At 42.7% G+C, this 26,486-nt stretch overlaps 1 protein-coding gene across 1 annotated transcript in view; it reads right to left on the bottom strand.

Moving 5' to 3' along the window:
* Positions 1-9,169, bottom strand: part of SLC37A1 (solute carrier family 37 (glucose-6-phosphate transporter), member 1) — a 55,128-nt gene extending 45,959 nt beyond the window's left edge. The window contains exons 1-5 of the mRNA XM_015419733.1: positions 9,105-9,169; positions 7,007-7,088; positions 5,758-5,884; positions 4,718-4,796; positions 2,132-2,267 (exon numbers count right to left, since the gene is read on the bottom strand). Of these exons, the coding sequence (XP_015275219.1) occupies positions 2,132-2,267; positions 4,718-4,796; positions 5,758-5,884; positions 7,007-7,088; positions 9,105-9,160 (480 nt within the window). The 5' untranslated portion in view covers positions 9,161-9,169. The remainder of the gene's footprint in view (positions 1-2,131; positions 2,268-4,717; positions 4,797-5,757; positions 5,885-7,006; positions 7,089-9,104) is intronic.
* Between the last annotated feature and the right edge of the window lie 17,317 nt (positions 9,170-26,486).

A 26,486-nucleotide genomic window follows, 5' to 3' on the forward strand; every position in this document is an offset into this window, starting at 1 on the left:
CCTCCACTCCCTGCTCCTCCACTGCCCGGCAGCCAGCAGAAAGGGGGGGGGGAAGGCCCTGATCTCGCGAGAGCAAATCACAGCCATTGCGGGATTTTTCAAATTCTTAAACCCTGTCTAGCCTGATCTCCTCAGATCTCAGAAGTGTAGCAGGGCTGATCCTGCTTAGTATTTGGATGGGAGACTACTAAGAAAACCCAGGGTTTCTACGCAGAAGCTGGCAATGGCAAACCATCTCTGTGTCTCATGCCTTGAAAACCTTAGGGAGCAGAACTAAAAAAATTTCCTTTCTGCTGAAAGATTCAGGATCCCTCCAAATGCAACATCATTCTTAAATGAAAAGCACTTCCCCGCTGCAGCCTCCCAGACCAAGTCTCTGCCTCCTGGGCACTTGCACGAGGGGGGCGGAGTGGCAGCAGACCGGTTCCCCCCTCCCTCCCTCCCTTAGGAGAAGCTGCCAGGCGTGGTGGAGCCTGAGCAGGGGTGGGAAAGCAGCTGCCGTGGTCTGAGCTCCCGGTCTTTAGGGCGTCCATTCTTCTCCCCCCCCCCGCACTGAGACAGCTCACTTACAAGATGCAAAGCATCTATTGAACTCAGGGGGACTTGTATTTCAGCAAAATTTGCCATGGCTGTGTGTCTTTGCATAAGTGTGCAAAATGTAAATATATATTGCAAAGGATCTGCATGTGTGCAGAGATCTTCCTGATCACGGCAGTGATCATTTTCATGGCAAGCGGATTCTTTTTCTTCTCCCTTTTATTTTTGCATTTCTCCCCCCCTTTCTTTCACCAAACATTTCAGAATGTTTGCAGAAGATCTCAAACTGTCCCCACCACCACCACCAAGGCAATCCTCCAGGGTGCTACAAGCTGTGTGTTTCCTCTCCAGCCAGATTGCCATGACTTGGACCCTTTCCGCAGGACCTCCTGCAGGACTTTAGCAGCAGCAGCAGGGAGGGTCTGGCCAAGAGGAAAGAAGCTGTGGCTCCTGGGAAACCAGACACCCAGGAGGAGGAAGGAGCTGGCACCTAAAGTGCCATGGGAACTGTAGGAGGCACTGCGGGCAGAACAGGAAGTACAGGCAAGAAGTGAAGGAAGCCCTGACAGGAGCCGCCAAGTGGCTGCCAGGCAGGCAGGGTGGCTGTAGGAGCCCCCTCTTACCTCACTGAGGCGGCCGAGCACCTTGGAGAGGGTCCGGGGCTGACCAAGCAAGCCAAGGGAAGGGAAGGCGGTTTAAAACGCTCCCCCTCCCCTCCAGGAGCCGGCTTTCTCGGACTCCCTACAGCCACGGGGAACTGAGCAAGCCAAGGGAAGGGAAGGTGGTTTAAACTGCCCCCCTCCCCTCCAGGAGCCGGCTTGCTCGGGGTTCCTGCAGCTGTGGGGAACTTGAGCAAGCCAAGGGAAGGGAAGACGGTTTAAAGCGCTCCCCCTCCAGGAGCCAGGCTCCCCACAGGCGGGCCAGGAATGACAGCGGAGGGGGAGGGGGAGGGGCGCCCCAGGCTCACTGCCGGAGTGCTGCTCCGCCCCGCTCCGGCAGGAAAAGACCCCTGCCTACAGTGTTGTTTCAATTGCTGGAAATATACTAACTGGAACTTGTGCCTATATTAAGTTACCTCAGAGTTATTACTGATTCACCTCAAACATTTTACCCCTGATTTCACCTGACCTTTCTCCCTCTACATTGAATAAAGTATTTTGTTTATTTTTCAACATTATAAAGCCTCTTGTGTGCCATTTCAGAACATTATGAGACTAATCTTGTCTCTTCCCTCAAGTTCCTGGGCTGAGCCAGCATAAAAATACAACAACATGACAGGATAAGACAGCCATAGATCTTCAGGAAATAAGAAAATAGAAAAAAGGGGCTGCTCGGCCAGAAAGGAAGAGAAAAACAGAGAGGAAATCCTGCATCTGAGGGAGGGAAGAGGGCAAGGTCATCATAGCAACATATTTCAGAGTAACAAGGTCTGACAATGAGGGACAGTCGTCATCAACCACAGGCACCTAGTTCATAGCTATTAGAAACAGAATGCATTGCTGATGAAATGGTTTTTTCTTGTTATAGCAAGACAGTTCTTATGCTGTATTATATTTAAAAATAAGGGCAGACAGGAAAAAAAAGACGTGCCTACCTGAGCTGCAATGTAGAACCACAAGTTGTGTATATTATAGAAATAGCCAAGTCCAAACATTGCAGTGAAGAGTCCACTGGCAAACATCCCTCCTGTGAGATAATATCGGATAGGCAAACGCTCCCCTATTATGCCACTTCAAATTAAAGCAAAAAAAGATTAATTTGGAATGCATGCTGAACAAATCTTAAACTATGACAAGAGAATGCATTTGATGAGTTGCAAAAATTACATACATTTAAACCACTAAAATTAAAGTTATAATTACTCAGCTTCAAGCCTCTGTCATGCTGTTGACGCAAAAGTGTGAAAACCAGAAATATAGTTTTAAATGCTCGAGCGTCATGTTTTTAAACCTATTCATGTCAATGCAGAAAGGGTTTACAATCACATTACAACCCTCCCAGAAGTACATTTTAGTCCCCCACCAACCCATATCTTTGTACAGAGGTGTATACATTTGGCAATGGATTTTCACTCTCCGCTCTCTTAGCAAACCTCTCCTCCCTGTTAGCAAACATGGCACAGCTCCCTACACAGCTTCTTCTCCTTGGTTTGGCATACCTGCTGTACCACCATTTGTATCACTCTCTCTGGTGAAATCTGAGCTGGGGCAAGCCTTGTCCATTTTACTTATGCTTGTTAGAGGTCTCATGCTATTTAAGTGCATTGTTTTATACCATGTCATTCACCATCAGCCTCAGTGAAAAAGCTGTGCTATAAAGAAAGGTTGCGTTTTCATTTTTGAAACATTTGACAAAGCTTTCCTCTGATCTTATCAGTTCACCACAGGTTTGTGAGAGACACAGGAGAAAAGTTAAAGGCATCAGCAGTGGAGCATATAGGCAGCCAAGTCAGGAAAGGGGGAACAATGACCCACTCCCAGACTATCAGCAACTATGCTTTAAATCATGATGCCATTGCATCAAAGTCTAGCCACAGGGCAGTAGAGGAGTGCCTTCTCCTATAAGATCTGAAGGGCTTGGTGACATTTCAAGCAGGAAATAACAGAGGTGATAATGGAAACTAAATGAAGTGGAGGCAGATTTCAAATAAATGATTTCAGCCTCAACTGGGAAGAAAGTACAACTTTTGAGGGGAGTTGTTTATCTGGTAATTGGCACAGAACAGTTTAGAGCTACATCATCACTTGGTTTAGTTCAGTAAATTAAATTAGCTAAAATGTTTAAAATTGTGGATTAAAGTTTGTTGTTGACTGTTGGGGGCCAAGATGGCTTGTTCTTCCTGTTTCTATGGAAAATGAATATGTATATTTATATTGCAGGGTAACTTTGATGTCTTCAGCAACATGAGGCAGAGGGCACCTGAACTACTTGAAACAATACTTGAGACTTTTTATCAATGGCCCTCTAAAAATGCACTCATAATACATTTGGTATTCAAAATACTTCTTTGTTGTAGGAAGTGGTTTTTACTCCATATAATATGGATCAGGGGTGCAAACTACAGGGAGCAGTGGGGCTCAGCCTCCCCATTTCCTGGAGGGGGTACTGCCCCCTCGGGGGCTGCCAGGTAGCTTAGGTTTAAAATGTGCAGTTTCATCCTCTCCATCTGTCAGAGCTACCAAATCCACTTTATTTCTCTGGGACATTTACTTGCCATACAGGAGAACCCCTCCACTGCCTTACCTTATTTTTTCCTTGGGACCTTTAGAAGTTCTGCCTAAAGCCCTTACTTTCAACGTGTAGACAATTGAAATGCACAATGTACTGGAAGTTAAGGTGATTTCAGTATCCTGGAACTTGCAGCTTTAGATCTGGGAATAGTCTTTTTTTTTTTTGGTCTCTGTGTGTTTGTACATGAGGAGTAATAGATAAAGCTGGCTCACCAAATATAGAAAGTGAGACAATTCTGCAGCCTACTTTAACCCTACTTTAACCAAACAAATGCTTCCACAATTGCAGGTGAGGGCATCTGAGAAGCCAGTATTTACTGTGTATTTACTGTAGATTCTGAGATGCATTTGGAGATTTATACTGAGTATCCAATATGTGAGTGGTGTAATTGTTAAAGTGTTGGTCTAAGACTGGGGGACCAGAGTTCAAATTCTGATTTAGCCTCAAAGCACACTATGTGACCATGGTCCAGTTACACACTCAGCCTATGTTGTGAGGAAAAGAGAAAGGGGGAGGAAGTATTTACTTTCATACACAAATGAAATATTTACTCAAATTCTCAGTGGAGTTCATGACATCTTTCCTCTCAAAAAAGTCCTCTTTCTTTGACTGTGATCCAGAGTATTACGAGTAAAAAAAAATTATACCACGTGATTTATTGTTGATAACATATTTTTGGGGAAATATACATTATTTCGTATTTAAATAATTTAATATAGTTTACTAAGTGTGGGCCTGGACCAGGTTCAGCCCCCCAGAAATGAAAAGTCTATGCTCCTGCTACAGATAGCTAAATCAATTGTTCATCCCTTCTGTATGCCATCTTTTCTATTTCTCCTCCATTTTTCAATCGTCCTCAGAAAAAGTCAAGTTGAACTTCATCAGAGCAATCCTGTTATTAACAACTGAAAACTATGAAGCAGGATCTACAAAAAGAATTAGATTTTACCTCAGATACATTCCAACTGCATAAGCACACAAGAATGAATAATCCAGTGCTCCCAGTAATTCTTTGTAGTTGCTCTTATCTAGAAAAACATGATGTTTGTAGTGTTCATGGAATTATAGTGTCTAAGCCAGAAATATCTTTCAAAGACAGTTATGATTTATTTTAAATATCTATAGCCTACCTTTTAGGTTCAAAATAGCTAACAAAGCAGCAGACTACTAACATATAAAACTAAACAGTGAATTAACTAGACAGAAACACCACATGAGATAAAACAATACACAAGGCCTACCAAGAAAATCCCCCCCAAATACACTTTGAAATAAAAATTTTATATGGCTTTCTGAATGTAAAAAGTGAAGGCATCTTCCATACCCACCCTGTAAGCCATTCTAGAAGACTGGATCTTCTAGAGAAAAGCCTGTGGCCACACAGACAACCCTCAGAGAGGGCACCACAAACAGAAGGCTGTCTGAAGAGCACAGTTGGCATGTCAGTTCTTACGTAACCATACACAGGGCTTTTTCTGTGATTGTACTCACTGGTACTGAGTACTGGCACCTTGAGGTGGGGGCGGCTCTCCCAAGTCCTGAGAAAGGCAACTGGTGAAAATGGGTGCAACCTTATCTATTAGTACTTACACTTTTTTTTTTAACAACAACAACTAAAAGAAGCACAGACAATGGATATCCATATTTGGTGGACTTTCAACAGGGCTTCCAGCGTGAAAGCAAATTGGACTTTTTGCTATAAAGCTAATTTAGGTGCAAATAGATAGAAAAAATAGAACCCTCCAAATTTCAATAAAGAGTTTCCAGTTTTCATTTCCTACTGAATAAAGCTAGAGGCATTTTTGATTATATATTATGCCCTGTATATCTAATTTAGTAAGGAATGTTACAAATGTGGTGCACTACAGAAATGCTTTATAGGCTTTTGGAATGGATTTGTATTTGCATATGAGCAAAAAATTAAAATTCTCCAGTTTGAAATTAACTGCATATTGTCTAGATTGTTAGAAATACTCTAGAACTACTCACCAAATGGCTCCCAACCACTGCTAGACTTATTACATTGCTCTTCCATGGGCTGACTGGGGACTGCATATTTTTTATAGTTGATGAGCTCAGTATCTTGTGGAATGGCACAATGCTTATGCAGTTCCCCCTAAATAAGAAAAAAAAAGATAAAATAAACCCAACACTGCATTGTATGGACTTAGTAACAATTGAATTAACCTCTTTAACAAGATTAGATTTACCATTTGCCCATGCCATGGGCCCTCCTTTTGTCCTTGGTCAGTGGGAGAAATATGGGGAATGATGTTGTGTAATGGGCTCATGTCCCATCTAGGGTTTCACTCAGAAATGATGTCAGGACAGGTGCTAAACAATGGCCCACTAAACAAAGTCCCACTAAAATCACAAATAACTTAAACTACTGACTTCAGTGGGAATTAACTTTAGTTGGACTTGAGCCAATATTTTTGGAGTTACTATGGGCTTTATGTGAATTTTCAATTGCCATAGTGATTCTGGTATTTCTGTTACATGTGGTGATTCAATGTTATCATAAACTATTCTGAGCTGAGACTGCTTTAACAGTTAAATTATTATGTATAATATTGTAGGCACCTCGTACTAGATGTTTTGATGTTCTTGCGTAGTGTTTGGAAGTGTAACTTGTTTGGGGGGAAAGGAGGATGGAATACTTCTGTTTGCTGGATGGGGGAAATGTGCAGAATCAGGGAAAAAATGATATGGAGAGATACCAAAGTGTGCCTTATTAACTACCTTTGAGAAACCGAGTGTGAATGGTTGAGTAACTGGGACATGGCTCCCTGCTCCCCACTGGTGGCCGGGGAGACCTGGCAAATCAACATGGATACGGCCTCTCTACAGAACTACTTGCCATCGACTGAAACTGTGATCTTGGCATATGATTAAGGTGGTGACAAGTTTTGCCAGCTACTTCCAATATATTCTTATTTTTATATTCAACCCACTAGTCTATTTTACATTATATTTACCTTGATATGCATATGTGAAAATGTTTATTCATGATCGTATTGTTTATAACTTTACAGAGTTACATAGAATCATTCAAGGTCTTTCTACAATTTTAACATATATGGACTAATTAAGAATACTTTTATCTAGCTTTGTTACTCTACTGTATGCATAGGTTTACATGTACAACATACAATAATAACACTTGTAGGAATGGTACAATATATTTCCTTGGTTTTACGTCAGCAGGATAAGGAAACAAGATTTAATTGTCACTTACTTTAACTATACTGATTGGTTTTCTTGATAAGTGGAAACTAACGTACAGCATAAAAGTCAGGACAAATATGAAGGCCCTGTACCTGTAACAGAACAAACATGGAATATTCAGCAATTTTAACCATTTAATCTCTGTAAAACAGGATGCTCGACTAAATCAGCTTCTGGTCTGATCCAGCAGAGCTCTTCTTATGTTCACAGTTCTCCATACAACACAGGATGATAGGTCTTCTTTGTTCCTTCCTTGAGGTGTGTGTGTGTGTGACATCAAGAAGGCACGTCAGGATTACTGTGCTCTGACTGCTTTATCTATGGAGACAATGGCTTGACTGGTGGGTGTCAGCTGTGTTGCTATAGTATCCACTGCCATTGCTATACTCTCAGATCTTTGGAGAGTTTTTAAAAAATGTTTTCTGCTGAGATAACATAGGGTGCTGACTAGCTGTCTTGATCCTATGCCAGCATCTGGAGCTGAAGGTGGCACTGCCAATCTGTTAGCTTTAAAATGCTACAAAACATTTAAAAAATTTTTGCAACAAGAACACTTGTGAGGTATTACAGTTTGGTGTAGTGGTTAAGTCCACGGACTCTAATCTGGGAGAACCGGGTTTGATTCCTCACTCCTCCACTTGCAGCTACTGGATGACCTTGGGTAAGCCATAGTTCTGTCAGAGCTGTTCTGTCAAGGATAGTTCTGGAAAGAGCTCTCTCAGCTCCACCTACCTCACAGGGTGTCTGTTGTGGGGAGGGGAAGGGAAAGGAGATTGTAAACCGCTCTGAGACTCCGAGTGAAGGGCAGGGTATGAATCCAATCTCGTCCTCCTCCTCCTTCTTCCAGGTGAGTGGTCCTGATGCAGACACAATCCCCCCTGCCCATCCCAGCACCAGCTGCTGAGCTTTGTCAAACCATAACCATAACTGAGAACCAGAAATCACACCGTTCAGAAGTTATGTTACAGCCACCAACACTGCTTTGAATGGAACAGTCACAGCAGCTCCCAGTTATGAACCAGTAATGCTATAGTTGTTTCACAGCTTTTGAGCTGTGTAGTATTCAGAACCCATGGAAGATTGTTTACTTTTCACCTGGCTCCTATAGCATTTGATACACAGTGTGAAGCATAGACATTAGCAGTTAATGTTTAGATTGATGGCTATTGCATCACAGGGGGGATGAAATTAAGTGCAGTAGCTTTATACATTGTAGACAGGCAAGGATAAATGAAAAGAAGTATTTATCCAGGGAAAGCACCTTTTCACAAATTCACATTTTAGTGCAAAGTAATGGTGTTAATCTTTTCAAGTCCAGTATGAAACAGAAACATTCATTATGTTGTTGAAGACTTTCACAGCCAGAGTTCATTAGTTGTAGATTTTCCGGGCTTATAGCCGTAGTCTTGGCATTGTAGTACCTGACGTTTCGCCAGCAGCTGTGACTGGCATCCTCAGAGGTGTAACACAGAAAGATGGAGTACTCTCTGTGTCAATGTGAGAAGAAAAATGGTACGCAGGTAATTTATATCTACTCAGGAAGGGGCTGAGTCATTATCTTGTAGGAGTTTCCCAGTCTGTGACCTGCTAATGGAGGAGCTTTTCCTCAGGAGGTTCTTTTGCATATGGATTGGCTATTGAAATTCTAATCTTATCTGTAGTGCTGTTGTCAGATGTAGAGCATTTTGTGTTTTTCAGGACTGGAAACGATGCCCTATTTTTTTTTTAACCTGCATATCATTTTTCTTCTCACATTGACACAGAGAGTACTCCATCTTTCTGTGCTACACCTCTGAAGATGCCAGTCACAGCTGCTGGTGAAACATCAGGTACTACAATGCCAAGACCACGGCCATACAGTCCAGAAAGTCTACAACAAATTAAGAACCATTCATTTTCAGAATTTAAAGGATAATAATGACTATAGTGAAATACATGACTAACAGTATGATTTGTGTAGAGTTATTCTGGTCTAAGCCAATTAAAAGCACTGGGTTTAGGCTGGAGTAACTCTGCATATTGTGCAATTTGAATACAGATTTTTTAAAATGGGAAATCAGAGATACATCAGGCCAAATGGCCTTTTCAAAGAATACAATATCACTTACCACTGATCTCGTGTAAATGATGTGATCAAATAAATTCCAGGTGGAAGCTGAGCCATTTACTTAAGTGCCACTTTCAACTTTTAGTCCTGTTGCTTGAGAATACTTCTACTCTCAGCTAGTTCCAAGTTGCCAGTAAAGCAGATGTCACACTAAATGATGTCCTTTATACATCTTCCTTAATGTTATCAACCATCACAGCAAGTAGCAAATTCTTCTCCCTAGCACATTATTTTTTTTAAAAAATGTTACTTTAATCATGAAACAATAACATTTCTCAGTTACCACTACCATTGAGACAAACATACAAAATGCAAACATTAAACTGGAAAATTTGTACTATTCTCAAAGAATTTCCAAACCTGACCATTTCCATGCAATAAAAAACACAGAAAACGATCTGCAAAGAGACAGCCATGAAAACATAGCATAGGATCCATTTACACTGTGACAATGGTCAAGTTTTGTTTTTCTTTTTTTTATACTTAAGTTTTTTATTGAGTATATCTATCAGTCCACAAACACACATTCATTATTTATATTGATATACTCATTTTCCATTTTTAACAATCATAATAACCAAACAAAATAAAGAGAAATTCACCTGAGCCTAAAATTTTTACTCTCATTTAATCCCTCTTCTTTTCATATGCCCCTATCCTACCCATTTATAATTCCCGTCCAACTTCCCCATAGCTTATAGTTAATCATAATACAACTCATAATCTACAGTTCATTTCTACCTCAATTACTACTATTTTCCCCCATCTTCTTCTGTACCTGAAAAGAAAAGTTGAAAGGGTTGCCTCCGATCATGGGTGCTATAGAGAACAACTCTACAGCGAGAGGTAAACCTCCTCTCTCCCTGTATTCGGAGGTCTTGGGAGGCACACTCTTCGCCTCCTTGCTATACCCTTTTATAACACTGCAGACTCTAACCCTCTAATCTAACATTGCATACAGATAACTATTCTTACTTAACATGTTTAGAGTTCAAGTCTACACTTGTACTAATAAATTTTACTTTCAGTTGTTTCCCCCTACTTACACTATAGCCTAACTATCCACACCAGAGTATATTGTTCCCTTCACACACCTCCTTCTTTCAGTTTAGTAACAGCCTCGATAAGTTTTTTACCCATCATCTCATTATGTGCTATAAATGTTTTGTTATTTAAATTAACCACCAAATGGCCAAGTGCTAGTCATCTACATGGTATTTCCTTTTCTCTCAATGTCTTTGCAGTTTCACGCAGACTTTGTCTCGCAATCAGCACCTCTGGGATGACGTCAGCATACAAAAACTTGTGTCTTCAAGGGGCAAACCTTGTTTTTCTCAAGCTATTTTTAAAAGTTTGTTTCTGATGTGTAGCTCTTTGAATTTGATGATGATATCTTGCGGAACACCTGGGGGAGCTCTCTTTGAAATGTTAATTCAGAAAGCTGAGGTAATTATCTCTTCAGAGGTCTCTGTTACTCCCTCCGACCGAAGCGTCTGCAAAAATCATTTGTTTAGTTCCTCTTTAAGATGACCTGTTGCACAAAAGTTTGAGGAAACTCCGCGTAGTTTCACTTTCCTTTCCCTTAACCTGGTCTCCTGAAGGATAATTTTATTTTTAGCCCACTTCTCAAACTCTTGTACCTCTGACAAATCATCAGCTGCTTTTCTAGCGATTTGAATTGCAGATTCAGCTTTCTTCCCTGTTGCTTTCACAGATGAGGTAAGTTCATCTAGTTTCTGATTTATTGGGTCAATAACGAGCTTGAGCTGAGCAAATTCCTTTCTTAATTGTCTAACATCAGAAGACAAAGCATTTATCTCACTGTTAATCTCCTCCTTTATTTCTGTTAATGCCTGTGTAATCGGAGCCTGGTAGTTTTGGTTTGAATTCCCTCCTACTGCCACCATTTCATCTAGCAAGGAGAGGTCTTGCTATAATTGTTCCGAATCGGTAATATCCTTCCTTAGCAGTTTGAGAGGTGAGTTTTTAGCTCCCCTTTTCCCTCGGGCTCTTCCCCTGCCCGGCATTGAAAGTTTTTGTAAAGTTACCTTGTTTTTTGAAGAGTAAACATTGTTTTTCCATTGGGGGTAGCAGGAGAGCGTAAGAGCTGCAGCCAACTGGAAGGACAGCTGCCATGCCCCCCCCTTTATTTCTACCATGAATTGAGAGGCAATATTGTCCACACAGTCAGTTAAGCAGTAAATTCCTGCCCTGCTCCATTTGTCTTGCAGCTGCCCCTAACTATTCATCTCCAGACAATTCTTTTAAAAAGCTGCCTGCACTGTCCACTGATCTTAGATCTCTATAATGTAAAATAGCTTTGTAGAAAATGAAAGCTAGGAATTCAGAAGAACTAGCTGATCGTGGCAATAGAGCATTATAATGCATTGCACTGCAGCGTGATAGCAATTACTTTATTTTTAAAAGTGTCCTCAAAAATCTCTTCAGAGGTGTGGCGGGGAGGAGGGTGGCAGCCACTCGGGGCTGATAGAAGGAAAGTGGCACCAATGTGGGCAGGACCTTCAAAAATATCCAATTTTCTTTCCAGAAAGCATACTAATTTGCTTGGATTGCATTATTTCAAATAAGATCATAGCACAGTAGGCTTGGAAAGACAAGAACTAAGCAAGGGAAAGCCAAGAAAGTGGATGTAGATGCTCAAAAGTATCCCAGTAATTTCGAATCAAAGATGAGCAAATCATCTATGTAGAATCACTCACAGACAAACTGAGTTTAATTGTGAGCAAAAAAACCCTCCTAAATATATTTTGAGGTATTAAAATACATGCCCAGAGGCCTATGGATATATCTATATATCTAATAGCCAAGGTGCCCCTTGCGTGCGGATATCTAAATTCACACATCAGAGGCCCCTAGGGAGCAAAGAGGTTTTCCTGCACATTTGGGGCAATCCCTAGAGGTGCAGAAAAATCTAAAAAGTTGAAAAAAGTATACGGGGGATATTTAAATCCCCCCAAAAGTATAAGAGCATTCCCTGCGCATGCGCAGAGACTGCCCCAGCAACTGTCCCACTGCCGCTGCTACTGGGGAAGGAGGGGGTGGGAGAAGGCTTGGTGGGCCGGCAGCTGTGATCCACTCAGGCCTCGCTGCTGCTGCCACCGGGGGGAGAGAGGAAGGAGAAGGCTTGGTGGGCCAAACTCAGGCCTCACCACTGCCGCCACCAGGGGAGATGGGGAAGGAGAAGGTTTGGTGGGCCAAGCTCAGGTCTCACCTCCACCAGGGGGGAGGGGGAAAGAGAAGGCTTGGCAGGCCGAGCTCAGGCCTCAGTGCCGGGGGGGAGGAGGAGGAAGAAGGCTTAGTGGGCCTGGTGGCTGGGAGCCACACAGACCTTGCTGTTGGTGCGGGGGGGTAGAAGGGGAGCTCACCTGTGGCTGCTTCCTTATCCTCCACGTGGAGCCTCCCCCCCACGAGTATCATGGGTTCCCCTTCTTGTTTTATATATAAAAAAGATGTACTTATTTGCTTAATGAAACTATGAGAAAAGACCTCCGCTGTGCTCATCTGGACACCACTCTACACTCCAAGCAGTATACTGAATTTATTTGGACCATAACCAATCTGCTGCACGTATTTACAGCTCGGTCGTGGCTGGGGTCTTTTCAGCAGGGGAGAAATTGAGGGAAGATGGCTGCGCCCTTTGAAGAAAGACAAGCTGGCCCACTTTAATGATTTATATAAGTCACAGTTGTAGTATTTCTAGATCAATGTGAAGTAGAAATCAAGTACATCAGTCTATGGATAGGTTATATATTTACATTTGTACCATTCTGCGTGTTACTTTAAGACTCCTCAAATCATAGATGAGTATACAATAGGCTAGGAGGCAAGCTTCACATAGTTATACAAAAGCCAAACATGCTATCACAATTTTTTTTTTGTATTTTGGCAAGCAGGACAGCCTACAGCCAAAGCATAACAAAGGCAGTGAGCCCAACAAAGTTTTCCTAAATTTTGAGGAGTAGAAACCACATTTTCTGTCAGGACATCTAAATGCTCAACTGGTTAAAGTGACAGGCAGCAGTTCAGTGGCTTTTTCAGCTTGGCAATGTCTAGACAGGTCTGTTAAAGTAATACACTATAATCTCTGCTGTATGCACTTCATGTTATGTTTTGCAGCTGGCAGTTTGCTGAAGTACAGAAACCTCAAAAAGAAGGGCTAAGTAAGTGAAATAGTATGTTTGGCCAGAACTGGACCACCACAGACTGCATTTACGTAGGGTGTAATGCTAAACAATTTTGTTATCAAATCATCCCTCCCTTGACCCAAAAGCAGGGAGCAGAGCAGCTGCAGTTTGCTAGAAAACAGTTCCTGCAGAAAGCCGACTCCTGCAGCTGCTTAAACCAAAGTAAAGTGATAAGCATAACACCCTCCAGGGAAAGCAGCTAATTTACATCCTTGTTGCAGTAAGATACTGCACTACTAATCACATGCCCTTCCACCAGATCTCTGACCAGTTTTGTTTCTCTAAATATAAAGGAATAGTCAGAGACCCACCCCTCCCCATTCAACATGTGGAAGTAGCTGTAGCTAATGAGTTTTCTAGAGCTGTGGGGGGGGGCTCTCTAGCTCTGTCTTTTGCCCTTCTATTTATGTTTACATATTATTAGAAACAACATTTACTTTTAAAATGTTTCTCCTGGCATGTGCCCTTTTCAGTTGTAATTGCTTCTGTTAGTTTCCCATTTACTAAAATCTTTCCTTTTAATTATTATATGTACTGTGCATGCAATTCCAAAATTTGGAATCACAGCCCATATTCTGAAGTACATTCAGTAAGAAAGGCCATGTTAAGTTGTTGAACATTTTCTCTATATTCCGAAATAGAAAAGCTGCTTTCTTTCTATTCTTATTCACCAATTGTATTGCATCTCTCCCTTATTATAAAAGAGTTTTGGGTGCCAGAATTCTAAAATTGGCCCCTTTAGTGTTAGGCCGAAAAAACTGCCACTCGGAAGACACTGGCTGGGTTCATTGGCTGCTTTGTGCAGTCCCGGCCAGCGTTCCAAGGTCATTTACATATGGAAGCTGATTGGACTACACTCCATTCCACACCTCAAACTCACCCCCATCCCCCCCGCTGATCCCCCCCTGGCACCAGTGGCGAGGCCTGAGCACCTCCCAGCTGCCGGCCTGCTACAGAGTTCCCAGAGCGTTCTCTGCACATGCGCAGGGAACGCTCTTACTTTTGGGGGGATTTAAATATCCCCTTACAGTTTTTAAAACTTTTTAGATTTTTCTACACACCTGGGGACTGCCCCAAGTGTGCAGGAAAATCTCCCTGTCCCCCAAGTGCCCCCAATGTGCGGATTTAGATATCCGCACGGAGGGGGCAACTTGGCTATTAGATATACAGATTACTATTGGTAGCATTGCATCACTGCCTTCTTTATGTATTGTTAAATACACTTCTTGCCACACTGGAGGTATTGTCTTTCCCTCTTTTATCTCATTCATAACTTTCTGTAACCGTATCATTAAAACTTCTTAAAACTGTTTGTAATACATTGGTGTTAACCCATCTGGACCTAGTGCCTTATTATTTTCCATATTCTTTGTTGCCTGGGACATTTCTTGAATTGTTATTGTTCGATTCAGAAATTTTCTATGTTCTGGTGCCAATTTTGTGATCAGAAAATCTTTTATATATTCTCTTAATCTTTCTACTGGAATAGATTTCTTCTTGTATAATCCTGAAAGAACACTATAAATTGTTCCTGTATTTTTTTTTCTACATATGTAATTCGATCTCCTTTTTTTACACCTGTTATGACTCTTTTTTCCCCTCTCTCCTTCCTGAGACAGTACGCCAAATATCTGCCAGGTTTGTTTGCATGTTCAAAATGCTTTTGTTTTATGAATCTTAATTTTTTTTCTGTATCTCTTCCATTTTTAACATAAGTTGGTTTTTTAGTTGTATGATATTCGCTAGTGTATCTTTATTAAGATTACTTCTATGTTCTTGTTCCAGCCTACTGTTATCTTTGTTCTGATTTTTCTCGTTTCTTTTTGGCAGCAACAGCTATTAAGATTCCTAATAAAGGCCCTACTAGGTTCCCAAATTGTAGCTTAGGACATTCCTTCCTTATTATTTATTTTAAAAAATTCTTCCAGGTCTTTTTTTACACTTCCTTACTACATCTTCTTGTAGTAAAATAGCATCATTTAGTCTCCATCTTCCTCTTGTTTCTCTATTCCATTGTCAGATTACTTCTAGGGGATTGTGATCTGCAAATATCTTTGGTTGGATCTATACTTTGTCTAAATTTATTGTCAATTTTTTAAAAATCCAGCACATGTCTATTCTTGAGTACGTTTTATGTCTATCTGAGAAGAAGTTAAAATCTCAACCCTTTGGGTGCATAAGTCTCCAGGCATCTTCTAATGTCAGCATTTCCAAATGTTAAAATACATCTTAAGGTAATTTCCCACCTTTAACATTCCTTGATTTGTCCTTCTTTGGATCTAATACTCCATTCATATCTCCAAAAATCATTATATCTTCCTCTTGAAACTCTAGCACAGGGGTGTCAAACATAAGGCCCAGGAGCCAGAACTGGCCCGTCCATGGCTCTTACCCGGCCCACAAGCAACTGGTATGTATGGAAATGTAAAGTACTCTCCCTTTTATGGTATCCCTTGGGGAAAAAAACCCTAGTCTTGCATATGATTAAATACATTTATTGGGGCTTTTGTGGATTAAATCAGATTACTTCTAGGGGATTGTGATCTGCAAATATCTTTGGTTGGATCTATACTTTGTCTAAATTTATTGTCAATTTTTTAAAAATCCAGCACATGTCTATTCTTGAGTACGTTTTATGTCTATCTGAGAAGAAGTTAAAATCTCAACCCTTTGGGTGCATAAGTCTCCAGGCATCTTCTAATGTCAGCATTTCCAAATGTTAAAATACATCTTAAGGTAATTTCCCACCTTTAACATTCCTTGATTTGTCCTTCTTTGGATCTAATACTCCATTCATATCTCCAAAAATCATTATATCTTCCTCTTGAAACTCTAGCACAGGGGTGTCAAACATAAGGCCCAGGAGCCAGAACTGGCCCGTCCATGGCTCTTACCCGGCCCACAAGCAACTGGTATGTATGGAAATGTAAAGTACTCTCCCTTTTATGGTATCCCTTGGGGAAAAAAACCCTAGTCTTGCATATGATTAAATACATTTATTGGGGCTTTTGTGGATTTCCCAGTAAATCAATTGCTTTCACTACTAGTAATCAATTGCTTTTGTTTGTATTTTGAGTAAAAAATAGTATTGTTAATTGGATTTGCCTGTGTCCTTCATAAAGTTTATATCTCCAGTACCTGGGATTACATTGCACGGCATACATGGCAGAGCCTGACAAAGTGACATTTATGTCAGATCTGGCCCTTCTAACAAATGAGTTTGACACCTCTGCTCTAGCATAATTTGATTCCCTCCCCAAATAATTTAGCTTTAACATCATTTGATGCATTTACTGTTGCTATCATTTATACATTGCCTTTCGGGACTCTCATTTTTAAGATTAAGTATCTTCCTTCTGGATCTTTTAGTTCTAGTACATTTAATTGTGGGTTGTTTATATAAATAGCAACTCCACATTTCTCTTTTTGAACTGAAGCAAGATATATTTTATTATTTAGAATATGTTCATGTTTCTTCTTTATGTGGGTTTCTTGTAGACATAAAATATCTGCATTTTCTAAATAATTTTGTTATTGCTTTTTCACTACAAACTACAGGAATAGGGACGGGGGGACATCTAACTAAGAATACAAAGCTAAACAAGGATCTAATATGATACAAATGCTTATTTCAAGATTTCCCTTAGTTTTCACTCAATCAAGATGAAGGGTGAGACTATCTAATTAAAAAAATCAGTATAAACACCTCTGGTATCATCCATCTGTAGGGAGTGGAGTTTTTCTGTTAAAAAGTTGTCAGTTTCTTATATTGTTGTTTCCTCTTATCTCAAATGGTATGTCTTTCAAAATTCTTATGACTTTTCCTTTGATTTTTAGAGTAATTCCATTAGTCGTTTTAAGAATTGCATCTCTAATAGATCTCTTGGAGAATTTCACAAATATTTCACCAGGCAGATTGTTTTTCTTGATGTAGTCTGGATATGACCGATAGACCACATCCATCTCACTTTGTAAAAACTCTGCTTTGAGATCTACTACTGGTGCCAACACTTCACTCAAAGTCTCCTTGAGATTTTCATCTTTTTGCTCCAGAATACCCTGAAATCTCAGGATATATGAAGATTTTTCCATTTGGAGTAATAATAGTTGTTGTTTCTCAGAGTCTTTCACTTTTTTCACTGCCTCCAGCTTCTGCTTCAACGCTTTTGTCTTATCATCAACTTTTTCCGATTTAACTGTTTTTTCCGCTTTTGCATTGGTTTCTTTCAGCTGTTTCTGGAGAGATTCAAAGTTATTATTGAGCTGAGTCATCTGATCCAGTAGAGGGCGCAGTGCAGTAGCCTACATATTAGGGAAGTCTATGGTTGCTTCTGACTTGGAAGCTGATGCTGCTGACCTGACAGTTCCGGAAGAAGGTCTCACTTTCGGCGCCATTTTTCAGCTCACTTTTAGTCCATTCTCCACTCTATTTGGGCTATATAATGCTTTTTAAACAGCTTCTCCCCCTCTACCTCTTAAAATCGCCTTTTTCTATCCCGGGATGAGACCAGCTCAACCCTCTTTGCTTTTAACTTTGAGGTTTTTGGGGGAGATCGCCCACTTGAAAGTTTGCCTGATTTAAAGTCGCAAGAACTCACGCTTCATTGGTAGCTCACTTGGAGAAGGTAGGGAAGCCTTCAAATTCTAGATCACTTGTTCGCTTGTCCTGGTGTACACCTCTGACGCCATTGCTGGTCTCGCAGCAGTGGGACCTCTCAGGGTAAAGAGGAGCCTCAATCCCTTGGCATATGCCTTGGGAGCGGCACCTCTTGTGCCCCAGGCTATGGGCCCCCTACAAGGGCCCTGGGGGTGGTGGAATCAACCAGTTCCCCTCCCATCTGCTACAATCCAGATCGTGCCCATTGGCCCAAAATTCCTGTACATTTAGGGGGAAAATTCTGTGCATTAATATTTACTAATACTATTTTTTATTTGTCCATTTTAGCCCAGTGCTGTTGCCACATCCAATTTGTCCTTTTCTGTGTTTGCTTCTTCTTCTGTAATCTTAGTCTGTAAATTTTGCTTTCAGTTACTTGAAGATTTTTCTTCAATTCCCTTGTGTGGTTCCTCTGCTTGCAATTATTCAGCCAATTTCTTAGCTTGCTCCTCTGTCACAATTACTCTTCTACCTTTTTGTAGGTATACCTTTATTACAAAAGGTATTTTCTGATGGTAGTTTATTTCGTTCTTTTGTAGAATCTGTCTCAGAAATTTTTTCTCTTACTTAACCTGCTTATAGGTAGATGCTGAAAAATCTGCTCTTCTTTTTCTGCTACTTCAAGATTCTCTTTGCTTCTTTAATATTGCATCTTGTGTTTTCTTTTGAGTGAAATGAAGAAGAAAAGATTGGATCTATACCCCAGCCTTCACTACTTGAAAGAATCTCAGAGCAGCTGAGATCCCCCTCCCCTTCCCCTCCCCACAACAGATACCCTGTGAGGTAGGTGGGGCTGAGAGACCTCTTTCGAGTCTTTTTGTAAAATCTGCCAGTCTGTATATTTTTTCTTTTAACTGCATCACAACAAAGCCATAATACTAAATCAGGAAAAATGACAATCTAAACAAAGTGTTGTTAAAGGCTCTGGATGTATCTCACTGTAGGGTGCATCAAAGTGTCAAGAGAGGAGGATTTATATTTCCGACCTCACCTTTCCCCCATGGGGGAGACCCAACTGACAGGTGAATCCAAGGATTCTGATAAAACCAAGAACAATTGTGGGGAGCCGTGGCACAGAGGATTTATCCTCTGGTTAGTAACATCTGAGCTGAACAGTATGGCTGTCAGTTCTAGCCCTGCGTTGGTGTGAGCTACCAGCCTTGTCCCTAGCTCGCCGTCCACCCAGCGGTTCGAAAGCTTCGGCGAGTAGATAAAATGGGTACCACCCCTTAGAGAGGGTGGGCACACCAAAGACCCCCCCGGTGGGGGAGGTGTTAGCCGGTGACCAGAATGCTCAGCTCGCGAGATTGTAAACCTAAGAAAAAATCTCTTCGACTCTGAAACCTGTAATGAGCCATTCTGGCCAGGCGGTGGCAGTGCGGCGCTGCAAGACCTGAAGAAGCTGACGTCATCTAGCCAAGCCGAGGTGACGCCAATGGAATACCTCTGACCCTGCAGCTGAACAAACCCTCGCCGACTGTGAAGTGTGTGATTAAAAAGATATATGTTGTCCTCCCTTACCCCCATAAATCATTGTTAGTCCCACGTTGAATGAGTAACTGTAAATCGCTCAGAGCCAGCAAGCTCTGCAGGATTGAGCGATTAATAAATTGAAAGATTATTATTATTATTATTATTATAAAAAGCAGTCTTTTTGCCTTCAAGATCAGCCTTTCCCACATACTTTGTTTCCCCCCTCTTTTTTAATCACGTCTGATTTCCTCTCATCTTTGGCTCAGCTTTAAAGAATCTCATCTCGGCCTCATTTTAACAACCAGAAGTTCAGTAGAGTTATAATTGCAGCAAAATTAGGAAAATTGGCAGGTGCCAGCAATGTTCCACTCTACTGCATTTACCGTTGGTAAGAAGAAATTTCTTAAAAATTTATGGACTATAATTTTCAGATAACAACTAAAAGATTTATGTGAACAATGAAAGGATAATTTATTGACCTCCACTTAATTGTTCACTTTAAGGAACCTTTAGTTTGAAAGCAGAGAAAAAATATAAATTAATAACCAAACTGGTGGCTGAGAAACAAAATAACATTGTGGTTTTGAACGGGGGCGGGGGAGTGCTGAAAACTTAGCTGTAGTGACCTGAGTTACAATTCCAGCAAAATTCAGAATATTGACAGCTTGTTACCCAAATAGGCGGTCTCCTACTTAATATGGGGAATTACTTTAAAGGAGACAAACGAGAGGGGGTAACTTGGGATCTCCACCAATGTTTAAGGGGATTATTTCCTTAGAGAACTCTAGAATGAACCAGGCAGGTGTTCACCTGGAAAAGCTTTTATTAAGAAAATAGAATAAAAGACAAAAATATACACACATAAAACACACTGAAACATACAAGCTAGCTAAGAGAAAAATAGGGAGTTGCAAGGAGGGAGATTTGGAGGAAGGTAATATTTATCGGTCCAGAAAAATGAAGTCCGCAGAGATCATGAAATGGCCTGCATTTCACTGACAGAAGGAGTGAGAGGAGGTCCACATGCAACGGGGTGTGATGTATGGCACCGAGAACACACACACAGACTGCTGGCTGGGTGCACTGGATATAGGAAAATTGTTCCCTGGGGCAATGCTTATATGGTTGCCCCCAAAACCATGCCTTGATTGGTTTTCTGGGGGTAAAACAATGCACACAGGCTGGATATCGCGGGGGGGGAGGCGTGTCTGATTGCCCCGGCGCAGTTTGATGCACGATTATGCGATCAGATGCACCAGCGGCACACCACGGGTCCTTCCCTTGGCACCGGCGGGTAAACAAGGGACTGGAGGGGAATGCTGTGTGCTGGCGCGATCACACCACGGGTGTCTGGAGGCAGCCCGTGGCAAACGTTTACTAGTAAGAGAACATAAGAACATAAGAGATGCCAATGTTGGATCAGGCCAAAGGCCCATCCAGTCCAACACTCTGTGTCACACAGTGGCCGGAAATACCAGTGCCATCAGGAGGTCCACCAGTGGGGCCAGGACATTAGAAGCCCTCCCACCGTTGACTCCCCCAAGCACCTTGGAGGTACTAGTTTTTAAAGGTGCATTGTCGGCGGTAAGCCACCGGTGCACTCCACTTCCCAGATGTTGGGGTGTGATCGCGCCCGGATAATCCGCCCACCATCCTTGCCTCTCCTGTGGCAACTTTGCCGTGTGACCGGGGCCAATGGCTCTCCCAGAGATGGTGAATGGTATTTGATGGCCTTTGAGCACCAGACCGGAAGCTACGGAGTTTTGGGAATTAGTGATAAATGCTACTTAATTAGGGTAATCGCATAAAGGGAAAGCAGGGTTGGGTGTAAGTGAGATTAATTTAAGGTGAGGTAACAGCTATCTTGAGACTCCCATTGTTTCAAATTATGCATATCTTTAGGGTGGGGAGGGGGATGTCAGGTGGTCAGCCACTGTGATTCACTTTTCAAAAATAGTTCCCAGACGCTTACCTGGCCAGCATCCATTTTGTGTGATGTTTCAGGCCAGGCAAAATCTTTACAGTTATGATTTTTGGAGATGATATTAAAGAGGGGTGCCCATAGCGTTAGACTGCCCTTCTGCAGGAGGAGGGGCCTGACTGCTAACACTCTAATTGTTGTATCACTTTAAATGGGCTGCTACAGTTGCAGGTGTGCTACCTTAGGGTTGCCAGTCCCCAGGTCCCAGATGGGTTTCCCCCATTTTGGGGGGCTTTGATCCACTGCCAGCCAAATGGCCGGAGGGGAAAACCCCACTCCCTACATAGTGACATTGCATGGTGATGCTCTGGTTTTGGGGCAAACTATTGTTTTGAAGACAAAAAACCGTAGAATTTTGCTGAAAAAACAGAGCGTCATGTACGTCACCGATGCAATGACATCACACTCAGAACACCTCCCCAAATCCCCCCATGACAGTGAGAAGACCTGGTAACACTGTGCTAACTGCTTATGGAAACCTTTGTCATTCTGCTTGGATTTTTGAAAATAAATATTACAAACATTACCATAAGTCTCTCCAGTACTCTCTCATCTATATATAAAAGAAAGTCCCCTCACCGTAAAATCAATGCCCAGGCCAAACTGCTGGACCTACAGACACCAAATTCGAGAAGAGCGCTCTCACCGTGACATAGGTGCTCACTAAGAAGGGATTTTTAGAAATTCGACCCCTAAGTGGGTCAAAAGGGGGAAATGTGCTCCCCCCATTGATTCCTATGTGGCTGCCAGGCAGCTCTCTCCCTGCACCCCCCACTCTCTCATTGGTCAGCTGCAGATCTCAGAGTTCTGAGGTAAAAAAAGCCAACAGTTACAGGGGACTGCAGACAGCTAATGACAGTTGAGGAAATCTGAGGTGCAGTAATGCTGCTGGCCCAGCCTCTCCGATGGCTTCCAACACAGTCCCCCCCACCTCCTACACCTCCACAGTGGCTTCTAATACTCCTCCCCACTCCCCCTCCTACACAGGACAAGGAGCCTGCCCCAGCAGTAACGCCTTAGTGATCCTGCCAGCCCTGCCTCCACCGTGGCTTCTAATACTCCTCCCCCTCTCCCTCCTACACTGGACAGGCAGCTGCCTGTCAGGTGTAGGAGAATAGCTGGGATGCTTACAGCCACCGGGGAGGTTCGCTCAGCAGGATTGCCTTTGCACTGCTGCTGGCCCAGCCTCCCCAATGCCTTTCAATACAATCTCCCCAACACCAGACAGGCCGGTGTCTGTCAGGTGTGGGAGCAGGGCCAGGGTATGAATATTTATGGGGAGATAGTAATTTCTAGGAGCCATTTCGATGCGTGCCTCCCTCATGAACCTGAAGAAATGTCCACCACATCACCACACCTCACACCTCTCACTTTTTACTGTCCCCAAGAAAGCTCCTGGCAAACGTCGAGCCAGATACACCAACACTACAAGGAGGAGGCAACTTAGGAATGTGGCAAAGACATTTGCACATAGCTCTCCTGCACTGCACTGAGCTGCACAGGCCAAGTACCAGCAAGATCACCCTGAGGTGCTCAGAACAACACAGGCTCCATATGAGCAAAACAACCCAGGAACACATCACTTTTATGGAAGGTAGCAGGAGTGGACTTAACAGACAACTGCTTCTTAAATGGACAGTTCATTGTGGCCTGCTCCAGAGTGAGCTCATCAAGCAGCCTGGTGATCCTAGCCCCTGAGGGCAGAACCACCAATGTGGTCTAGAGAGAGGTCCTTCGGTAGAGAGAGAAAAAAGTATGTATGTCTCACTTCATTTCTTACACTACAATCTTCTCCGTTAGAATTCCTACAACAAATGTCACATTTCAAATTTCACATCATCGGTACTGTAACTGGATTTACGGAACCTAAGTACCGTAGCAAAGCACGGGTAGCAGGCTAGTCTAAAATAAACTAAACCCTCAAGACTGGGAACTTCTTATCAGAAAACATAATAGCAGATTGTATAGTCCACTGTTATAAAGAGTAAAAAAAAGAAAAACAAAAGTTTGATTTGGCTTGCACCAGACAAAAGCTGATATATCATTTGTCTGCCATAGACACCATTCCCATCTGTAATTCCATAGGCATAAATTACAGGGGGGGCCAGGGCTGCCCCGAATTTTTCCACGGGAGACTGAGCCTCCCCTGGCCAACAGCCACCCGGACGCCAGGAACAACGCCCGAAAGCCAGCCGGATGAGGAGGAAAATACGCCGCATGGGTGCTGCTAGGTAATACCCTCCCCGTGAATCTGTGGCCCTAGTTAGGGTACAAACTACGCAAGTAGTATAATGTAAACCGCTCTGAGACCCATTAGGGGGGTCAAGGGCGGTATAGAATTGGGAAATGTAATATAACAAGTGCCTGATAATACTGAGTTTAAAACTTTCCTTTGGGCTCACTTTTTTTCTTCTAGGCTCACTTTCTTACAGATGCTAGTTGAGCTAGTAGGATAGACAACAGAATTGTTAAACATCTTCCTTCTACTCCCCTCTCTTCTCCAAGCATGGAGGCGTCAAATGCTAGTCTTTAGGAAGTCAGATCTCTACCTCAATGGGGAAAAAGTTTTGATAACATTCCTTGCAACAAGAAGAGAAGGTCTCTTGCAGCTGAATTAGGGTTGCCAGGTCCTTACCCTTTTTTTAGCGGGGGTGAGAGGCTCCTGGTCCAGGAGTTTCACATGCACACCATGATGATGTCACCCGGAAGTGATGTCATCACACTAGGCACATTGCCAGGAGTGTCCCCCCTGGGTGACGTCATAACACCAAGCACATTGGCCCCCTCCAGGCACTTTGGAGGCGGGGTTCCCCCTGCTGGCCAGATCCGGGCTGGTGGGTTGGGGGCCGCTAGAGTGGGCAACCCCCTCCCGGGGATCTGGCAGCCCTAAGCTGAATTCATCAGGAGAGACAGACCCCTGATCTGAGGTCTAGGGAAGGTGGCCATTTTTGTCTATCAGCTGGCATAGAAATCAGAATTTGGCTTGATATTCTAAATGGTAAAGTTTGCAAGGATTTTTGGTTGTATCTTTGCACTCTCTAGATTAATAACTAAGGTTTTTGATATCCAGAACATATCAATCCTTGAATATGGTTGGTGTCTGTTGGAAAAGAAAGTATAGTCCTTTATCGTGGTTGGCTCCACTCACTTTCAGTGTAGCAACAGTCAGAATGCAAAGCCTCTGTTGGGCCCAAGATACTTGCTGGGCTCCAGTCTACATCTGGGGAAAAAGTGTGTCTCTATTTTATTTTACTTGGGTCTATATGTCCTTGATTGAGAACACTTTTTTTTTCATGGTGTGTGTGGGGGGGGCTGCTTCAGCCACTCCTAAACTCTTCTTTCAATTTCCATTTCATTTTTAAATTGTAAGCAAGATTAGGGGGGGGGCATGCAGATCAGAGGTCTTTTAAAATTTCCTTTTGCCCTATGTACAGCCCAGAGAGAACATTGGCAAGGAATGTACACTCTGTACATGCTCACACTCTGCATTTTGCTGCAACTTAAAATGATGTGGTACAGTTTCAAAGGGGCGACCAACTAGGATGTACTAAAAGGAATGATAGGATTGCCCACTGGAAACAATGGGAGAGGCTTGAAGGCGCATTGGAGATAAGGGGAGCCAGGAATCCCAATTGACTTGAAAGGGCTCCATGGACATACATTACAACTTAAAACAGTTGCTATGAAAATGCAGACATTTCCCTTAAGGTCTTTGGCCAAGACAAGTTACTCTGGGACTGGAATGACAGGCCCCAGAGTGGAAAGACAGTCCCTAGGAATGGAATCTGTGCTCTGGGACTGGAATAACAGGACATAGATTGGAATGACAGCCCCTGGAAGTAGCTGAAGCATTCTGGTACTGGAATAACAGCTCTCCAGAATGGAATGATGATCTCTAGCAATAGAATCTGTGTTCTGGGACTGTAATGACAGGTCACAGAGTGGAATGACAGCCCCTGAGAACCTGGAATGACAGGTTGCAAAGTGGAATGACAGCCCCTGGGAACAAGCTTAGTGCTATGGAACTGGAATGACAGCCCAAGAGTGGAATGATGGCCCCTTGGAGTAGCAGAGGTGTTCTGGGACTGGAATGACAGCCCTCAGGTGAAATGATACTCCCAGAATGCTTCTGCAAGTCCCAGGAGTTGTTATTCCAGTCCCAGAACACTTCTGCTAATCCCAGGGACTGTCATTCCACTCTTGGGGCTGTCATTCCAGTCCCAGAGCATTAAGAAGATTGCTACTACTCTGAACTCTGTACATTGCTCAGAAATTGAGTGCACAGCAACTGTTTTGCATTCTGCCCTGGCTCAGAGGCTCCAGCCATGCATTTACCAAACGAAGGCATCAGTGATGCCACAATTTAGTAAATTTCAGTACAAAGTCACCTTTATGAATAAGGCAGAAACAAGACTCCTGTAAATGAATGTACAGGAAACCTTTTAAAATGTTCCCCTATAGGCTTTTCTGTGTTGCCTCTCTTACTGTCAAATTTGTGACCATTAACTTGTCCAATGCACATGGTATGTATATTTGCAGATCTTAAAGTGACTATTCTAAAAGTGAATTTCAAAAACAGGACACAGCAGGAGACTGCTGAGATACCACTATCACCACTGGCCAACTCCCACCTTTTCTTGGGTTTAGCCTAGCCCAGGGGTATTGCTGGGGGGGATTCCAAGGGGTTCCCAGCCCCCCCCTAAATTTCTGGGGAGCCCCTCCCTAAATCCCACATGGCTCCATCTACAAAGAAGAAGAAAGAAGGGGAGATTGGATTTATACCCTGTCCTTCACTCGGAGTCTCAGAGTGGCTTTTTAAATTCTTTCCCTTTCTCTCTCCCCCACCAACAGTGAGGTAGGTGGGGCTGAGAGAACTCTTTCAAAGACTGCTCTTGAGAGAACACCTCTGAGAGAACTATGGCTTGCCCAAGGTCATCCAGCAGGTGCAAGTGGGACAGTGGGGAAATCAAACCCGGTTATCCCAGGTCTGCGCACTTAACCACTACACCAAACTATATAGATAGTGACAATGGCCTGTGACATCGCTGGCTCCTCCTTGTGATGTCA

The sequence above is a fragment of the Gekko japonicus genome, unplaced genomic scaffold (genome assembly GCF_001447785.1).
Source record: "Gekko japonicus isolate JY-2015 unplaced genomic scaffold, Gekko_japonicus_V1.1 scaffold1906, whole genome shotgun sequence".
NCBI lineage: Eukaryota > Metazoa > Chordata > Lepidosauria > Squamata > Gekkonidae > Gekko > Gekko japonicus.